Below are 8667 nucleotides of genomic sequence, written 5' to 3'. Positions count from 1 at the left end.
AAGATCTTTAAACTAATTACACCTAATATAATAGCCCTATCAAAATAAAAAAAGCCCCACCAAAATAAAAAAAAACCCTAGCCTAAACTAAACTATCAATAGCCCTTAAAATGGCCTTTTGCGGGGCATTGCCCCAAATAAATCAGCTCTTTTACACACCACCCACATAACCAACCCCCCCCCAAATAAAATCCTAACTAAAAAATCCTAAGATCCCAATTGCCCTGAAAAGGGCATTTGGATGGGCATTGCTCTTAAAAGGGCATTTAGCTCTATTGCTGCCCAAAGCCCTAACCTAAAAAATAAACCCACTCAATACACCCTTAAAAAATCCTAACACTAACCCTTGAAGATTCACTTACCGGGAGAAGTCTTCATCCAAGCGCCAAGATGTCCTCAACGAAGCCGGCAGAAGTGGTCCTCCAGACAGGCAGCAGTGGTCCTCTAGACGTGCAGAAGTCTTCATCCGAAGAAGACGTTGATTGAAGAGGATGCTCCGCAAGAAGACGTCGATTGAAGAGGATGCTCCGCGCCGGATGTCTTGAAGATGGAGCCGCTCCGCGTTGGAAGGATGAGGATGGAAGATGCCGTCTGGATGAATACTTCTGCCCGTCTGGAGGACCACTTCTGCCGGCTTCATTGAGGACATCTTGCTGCTTGGATGAAGACTTCTCCCAGTAAGTGAATCTTCGGGGGTTAGTGTTAGGATTTTTTAAGGGTGTATTGGGTGGGTTTTATTTTTAGGTTAGGGCTTTAGGCAGCAATAGAGCTAAATGCCCTTTTAAGTGCAATGCCCATCCAAATGCCCTTTTCAGGGCAATGGGGAGCTTAGGTTTTTTTAGTTAGGATTTTATTAGGGGGTTTGGTTGTGTGGGTGGTGGGTTTTACTGTTGGGGGGATTGTTTGTATCTTCTTTTACAGGTAAAAGAGCTGATTTCTTTGGAGCAATGCCCCGCTAAAGGCCCTTTTAAGGGCTATTGGTAGTTTAGTTAAGGCTAGGCTTTTTGTTTTTTTTGGGGGGGCTTTTTTTATTTTGATTGGGCTATTAGATTAGGTGTAATTAGTTTAAAGATCTTGCAATTTGTTTTTTATTTTCTGTAATTTAGTGTTTGTTTGTTTTTTGTGATTTAGCTAATTTAATTTAATTTATTTAATTGTATTTAATGTAGGGAATTTATTTAATTGTAGTGTAGTGTTAGGTATTATTGTAACTTAGGTTAGGTTTTATTTTACAGGTTAATTTGTATTTAATTTAGCTGGGTAGTTATTAAATAGTTAATAACTATTTAGTAACTATTCTACCTAGTTAAAATAATTACAAATTTGCCTGTAAAATAAAAATAAACCCTAAGCTAGCTTCAATGTAACTATTAGTGTTAGGTTTAGGGGTAAATAGGGGTAAATAGTTTAATTTAGTGGTTTGCGATGTGGGGGGGCTGGCGGTTTAGGAGATAATAGGTTTATTTAGTAGCAGCGATGTGGGGGGCCGGAGATTTAGGGGTGAATAGGTTATTTAGTGGCGGTGATGTGGGAGGCCGTAAGTTTAGGGGTTAATAACGTTATTATAGTGGTGGCGATGTCGGGGAGTGGTGGATTAGGGGTTAATAGCTTTATTATAGTGTTGGCGGTGACAGGGAGCGGTGGAATAGGGGTTAATAACTTTATTATAGTGGCGGCGATGTCGGGGAGTGACAGAATAGGGGTTAATAACTTTATTATAGTGGTGACGATGTTGGGGAATGGCGGAATAGGGGTTAATAACTTTTATTAGTGTCGGTGATGTTGGGGCGGCAGATTAGGGGTGTTTAGACTTGGGCTTTATGTTAGGGTGTTAGGTTTAAACGTAACTTTTTTTTCCCGTAGACATCAATGGGGTTGCGTTATGGAAATTTTTCATTCCGCACTTCAGGTGTTAGTTTTTTTTCTAACACTCTCTACCCATTGATGTCTATGGGGGAAAGTGTGCACAAGCACGTCAAAGCAGCCCTTGGATTTTGTGCGGTACGGAGCTTAACGCCACCATATCGCACGCACAACTCCTAATGGCAGCACTATGGAGAGTGAAATAACACAACTTTTTTGGCGTTAGTTTCACATCCTGTTTAGCGCAAAACTCGTAATCTACATGTAATTTATTTACTGAAACATACACAATAAATCATCAACAATAGAGAATCTGTTTTAATGGATTTCTCCTTTTCCTTTGGCTACTTATTTATTTATTTTGTCATTTATCTATTCTTTTCTGTGAAGGTATGTTAATCCCTTCAGGATGGTGGTAAGTGTTGAAGATTGGAACAAAGTTCCAATGTAATAATTTGCTTAAAAAATGGAAATCGCACGTTTGTCAATGCAATCACATGATTTTAACACAAGGATCGGATCATGGGGGACTACCTACGATGCTATTCACGCCCCCTGTTTGATTTTCTATTGCCTAAAAGCAGCAGCAAGCAGGACGCTGAAAAAGTTAGGGCAGCATGGAATGTCCTAACGGCATCTAGGGAATAAAGACAGAAAAATGCCTATTGTATATAGATTTTCTTATGTTTATCCAATACAACTAGGAAATCCACCTGTTTCGGAGTTATTGCTGACATATATTGGGTAGCCTAAAGAATTCAAACACTCAACATTTCCAAAAAAATTGCCAAGAATTATGGGTTCCCTGTTTTGTTTTTATTTACTGGAATGTACTCCTATATGTTCCATGTCAAATTTGAAGATAGGTAAACAAGCACTCTAAAAATGGTAAATTGTTTATGTAAAAAAACAAAAAACTTTTGCACCAATATCTTATATTTAATTAGTGTAGTTAAATATCAGGTGTTAGTAATAAAATGTTTGTGCTATGAAATTATTTCTTGGCCTTGGAGTGTATTACTGGTGAAAGGTTTAAAATATTAATCTATTTGATATATTTCATGGAATTATGAATATCAAAATATTAGTTTTTTTCCAGTAAAACACACAACTTTAATATATGAATAACATAATAATACTTTATACACACAGTAAACAGTAGGATATTATCGTAAGCTCAGTATAATATGGGCCATTTAGGGTTAGGATGTAGCACACCTGGTAAAGCTAAAAGTAAAGTAGTTACTGGCTGATATTTGCAGAACTGTTATATGCACTTTGTCTAATAATCACCTTGAAATCGCAGGAGAGTTGTATGACTGTTTTGCCATCTTTGTTCTCTTTCTTTGTTTTTTATCTCCACACGGCAGCAGAACCTGGGACCATCTGTGGTCTTTAACTCCTGGATTATGAGAGATGCCTCTTTGTGTTGATTCCAGTTTCCCACTATGGAAAGTCTCCCTTTGTATTTGTCATCTGTCCATTTGTCTGTGTGATTGTAGATGAATCTGGCATTTCCACAAGGGGTAGAGTTTGTCTCTCTCCAAGACACTGATACAGTTGTGTGTTCATCCCAGTCCTTTGGGTAGCTGATCCTACATGGGATTGTCACAGTGTCGCCTGCTTTCACCCTTAATGCCTCTACCTGGTCAGCACAGTACCGGTTGTCTCCATAGCATTGTATTAATTCTGGAAAGAGATATAAGAAACATATTTGTCGCCACTACAAATAGGCTAAACATGAGTACTGTAAATAAATTATTACCATATTGAAAAAGATGTGCAGTGCCTAAATAATTACTTAATCTACATTAAGTTAGACATCAAGAGATGGATTTACTTAAAGAGACATGAAACCCAAACGTTTTCTTTCATGATTCAGACAGAACATACAATTTTTAAAAAGTTTCCAATTCACTTCTATAATCAAGAGATATCTAGATAGGCAGCATTCACATATCTAATGCACAACATGGCAGGAAATAGTGCTGCCATCTGGTGTTCTTGCTAATGTATGACTCTTGCAAAACTGCTGCCATATAGTGTTGCAGACACGTTAACGCTCCTGAGCTTATCTTTCCTGCTTTTCAACAAAGGATACCAAGACAACTAGTAAAATGTGATAATAGAAGTCAATTAGGAAGTTGTTTAAAACTGTATGCTCTATCTAAATCACGTGGGTTTCATGCCCCTTTAAAGATACAGCATACTATTTTATTTCTATCGTGTATTTGTATGAGCATCGGTTAAACATGGTCATAACAAATTTATTGCTTGAAAATGTTAAGTAAAAGCTTTTTAAAGTAAAAATAACAGGAAGTACATACTTTGGTTTTATTGCTCATTGGTTAACAGGGACAACTCACACATAAAAGGAGTTTATTCAGAATATTATTTAATATAAAAAATAAAAACTCCATTAGGTGTTTACTATATAAGAATAATATTACATCATTAACCAGTGGAGCATAAGGATGTCAGCACTATAGTGCGCTAACATAACTAGAGCACAATCCATAGTGCTTACACTTTTACTCTCATATGACAAATGTAAAGATGGAGCAGGGGCACTAAAGTTGGCACATAATAGACCTCTATGGAGGTGCACTGAAAAAAATCATTAAAAGGCCACTAAAGTTTTGTGATTCAGAAGATAAAGTATACAATTAAAAAAAAAAAATGTGAGCATGTGCAGCAGTGCACAGTATTTAGGTATATGCATTGTGTGATTGGCTGATGGCTGTCACATGATACAGGGTGACCAACAGTTTCAACAACACAGCACAAACTCAGATACAGGTGCACATAGAAAAAGGAGACTGCCAGCTCCCCAAATAGATGCTCACAAATGCAGAAGATCCAAAACACCTTAGTATGAAGACATTCTTTATTTAAGAAACATAAAAAGCAAGATATGCAACGTTTCGGGGACAGGCCCCTTAATCATGCAATGGTGAAAATACACTCGGCTAGATTACGAGTTTGGCGTTAGCCTTAAAAAGCAGCATTAAGAGGTCCTAACGCTGCTTTTTAACGCCGCTGGTATTACGAGCATTGCAGGTACAGGTTACATTGTAGCTATCTTAGGGTTTATTTTTATTTTACAGGCAAGTTTGTATTTATTTTAACTATGTACAATAGTTATTAAACAATTATTAAATATTTAATAACTACCTAGTTAAAATAAAGACAAACTTGCCTGTAAAGTAAAACCTAACCTAAGTTACAATTACACCTAACACTACACTATTATTAAATAAATTAAATAAATTATATACATTTATTACAATTAAATAAAATTATCTAAAGTACGAAAAAAAAACACAATTACAGAAAATAATAAAATAATTACAAGATTTTTAAAATAATTACACCTACTCTAATCCCCCTAACAAAATAAAAAAGCCCTACCCTACACTAAATTACAAATAGCCCTTAAAAGGGCCTTTTGCGGGGCCTGTAGAAAAAAAGTACAAATACCCCCCAAACATTAAAACCCACCACCCACACAACCAACCCTACTCTAAAACCAGCCCAATCCCCCCTTAAAAAAAAATAACACTAACCCCCTGAAGATCACCCTACCATGAGACGTCTTCACCCAACCGGGCAGAAGTGGTCCTCCAGACGGCAGAAGTCTTCATCCAACCGGGCAGAAGTGGTTCTCCAGACGGGCAGAAGTCTTCATCCAGACGGCATCTTCTATCTTCATCCATCCTGTGCGGACGGATACATCTTCAAGACATCCGACGTGGAGCATCCTCTTCTGACGACTGCCGACGGCTGAATGAAGGTTCCTTTAAGTGACATCATCCAAGATGGCGTCCCTTCAATTCCGATTGGCTGATAGAATTATATCAGCCAATCGGAATTAAAGGTACATGAAATCCACCATTTTTCTTTCATGATTCAGATAGAACAAACAATTTTAAACAACTTTCTAGTTTACTTCTATTATCTAATGTGCTTCATTCTCTTGATATTCTTTGCTGAAAAGCATATCTAGATAGGCTTAGTAGCTGCTGATTGGTGGCTGCACATAGATGCCTCGTGTGATTGGCTCACCCATGTGCTTTGCTATTTTTAAACAAAGGATACCTTAAAAATTAAGCAAATTAGATAATAGAAGTAAATTGGAATGTTGTTTAAAATTGTATTCTCTACATGAATCATGAAATAAAAGTTTTGGGTTTAGTATCCCTTTAAGGTAGGAAAAATCCTATTGGCTGATGCAATCAGCCAATAGGATTGAAGTTCAATCCTATTGGCTGATCCATTCAGCCAATAGGATTGAGCTTGCATTCTATTGGCTGTTCCAATCCTATTGGCTGATTGGATCTTCTTCAGGGTTTAGTGTTAGGTTTTTTTAAGGGGGGATTGGGTGGGTTTTAGAGTAGGGTTGGTTGTAATTTAGTGTAAGGTAGGGCTTTTTTTATTTTGGGGGGCTTTTTTATTTTGTTAGGGGGATTAGAGTAGGTATAATTAGTTTCAAAATCTTGTAATTATTTTATTATTTTCTGTAATTTAGTGGGGGGGGGTTGTACTTTAGATACTTTTATTTAATTGCAATTAATTGTATTTAATTTATTAAATTATAGTGTAGTGTTAGGTGTTAGTGTAACTTAGGTTAGGTTTTATTTTACAGGTAAATTTGTCTTTATTTTGACTAGGTAGTTATTAAATAGTTAATAACTATTTAATAACTATTGTACCTAGTTAAAATAAATACAAAGTTGCCTGTAAAATAAAAATAAACCCTAAGATAGATACAATGTAACTATTAGTCATATTGTAGCTAGCTTATGGTTTATTTTATAGGTAAGTATTTATTTTTAAATAGGAATACAGTAATTTAGTTAATTGTAGTAATTTTATTTAGATTTATTTAAATTATATTTAAGTTAGGGGGGGTTAGGGTTAGACTTAGGTTTAGGGGTTAATAACTCTATTATAGTGGTGGCGATGTTGTGGGCAGCAGATTAGAGGTTAATAAATGTAGTTAGGTTGTGGCGACATTGGGGGCGGCAGATTAGGGGTTAATAAATATAATGTAGGGTTCGGCGATGTTGGGGGCAGCAGATTAGGGGTTCATAAATATAATGTAGGTGGCGGCGGTGTCCAGAGCGGCAGATTAGGGGTTAATAATATAATGCAGGTGTCGGCGATGTCGGGGGCGACAGATTAGGGGTTAATAAGTGTAAGATTAGGGGTGTTTAGACTCGGGGTTCATGTTAGGGTGTTAGGTGTAGACATTAGGGGCCCGATCCGATATGCAGCGTCGCCCGCAAAAGCCGGCGACGCCAAATTTTGCGCTGGTTTGGTATCACATATACGGCGTAACATAGAAGTTACGCTCGTATATTTCTGCCTTCAGCCATAGTTTTTCGGCCCATAGACAGGTATACCAAACCAGCGCAGTTTGGTATCCAATATACAGCCTAAGGACTTACATGGCGAAAATGGAGAAATTCTACTCCATTTTCACCTCGCCACAAATTGCAGGCGTAGTAAGCCCTACTCTGTCTATTGGAGCTCAGTAACTCCCTAAACTAGCTGCTAAATAAAACCTAACACCTAACGCATGCGCAATGTCTATCTACCTGGAAACCGCGAACTGCTAAATAAAACCTAACACCTAACGCATGCGCAATGTCTATCTACCTGTCAACCGCGATCCCCCGCCGCAATCCCTAATAAAGTATTTAACCCCTAAACCGCCGCTCCAGGACCCCGCCGCCACCTACATTAAATGTACCCCCTATTGTGAGCCCCTACACCGCCGCCATCTACATTACCTACCCCCTAATGTGAGCCCCTACACTTCCGCCATCTACATTACCTACCCCCTAATGTGAGCCCCTACACCGCCGCAATCTACATTGCCTACCCCCTAATGTGAGCCCCTTACACCGCCGCCACCTACATTATCTACCCCCTAATGTGAGCCCCTTACACCGCCGCCATCTACATTATCTACCCCCTAATGTGAGCCCCTTACACCGCCGCCTCCTACATTATCTACCCCCTAATGTGAGCCCCTTACACCGCCGCCATCTACATTATCTACCCCCTAATGTGAGCCCCTTACACCGCCGCCATGTACATTATCTACCCCCTAATGTGAGCCCCTTACACCACCGCCATCTACATTATCTACCCCCTAATGTGAGCCCCTTACACCGCCGCCATCTACATTATCTACCCCCTAATGTGAGCTCCTACCCTTCCACCAGCTATATTAAAATTATTAACCCCTAATCTAATCCCACTATACCGCCGCTACCTATATTAAATTATTTAACCCCTAAAATACTAAACTATCCCTACCACTAAACCTAAGTCTAACCCTACAAATAGCCCTGAAAAGGGCTTTTTGCGTAGCATTACCCCAAAGTAAACAGCTCTATTGCCAGCCCTTAAAAGGGCTTTTTGCGGGCCATTGCCCTAAAGAAATCAGCTCTTTTACCAGCCCTTAAAAGGGCTTTTGGCGGGGCTTTGTCACAAAGTAATCAGCTCTTTTGCATCTAATCTAAATCCCCCTACACCGCCGCCACCTATAATAAATGTATTACCCCCTAATCTAATCCCCCTACACCGCCACCACCTATATTAAATACATTACCCACTAATCTAATCCCACTATACCGCCGCCACCTATATTAACCCTAATTATATTAGGGTTAATATAGTTAATATAGTTATATTATATATATTAACTATATTAACCCTAATTATATTAGGGTTAATATAGTTAATATAGTTATTATATTATATATATATATATTAACTATATTAACCCTAATT

General features: G+C 38.2%; 1 protein-coding gene across 1 annotated transcript in view; it reads right to left on the bottom strand.

Moving 5' to 3' along the window:
- Positions 1 to 3145: 3145 nt before the first annotated feature.
- The window catches only part of LOC128664681 (sialic acid-binding Ig-like lectin 8), a 73462-nt gene continuing 67940 nt past the window's right edge, over positions 3146 to 8667 (bottom strand). Inside the window, exon 2 of the mRNA XM_053719490.1 lies at positions 3146 to 3552. Coding sequence (XP_053575465.1) covers positions 3146 to 3552 — 407 coding nt within the window. The remainder of the gene's footprint in view (positions 3553 to 8667) is intronic.

The sequence above is a fragment of the Bombina bombina genome, chromosome 6 (assembly GCF_027579735.1).
Source record: "Bombina bombina isolate aBomBom1 chromosome 6, aBomBom1.pri, whole genome shotgun sequence".
NCBI classification, from domain to species: Eukaryota; Metazoa; Chordata; class Amphibia; order Anura; family Bombinatoridae; genus Bombina; species Bombina bombina.
The sequence above is the reverse complement of the archived record's forward strand: the minus strand, read 5'-3'. Positions and strand labels throughout refer to the sequence as shown.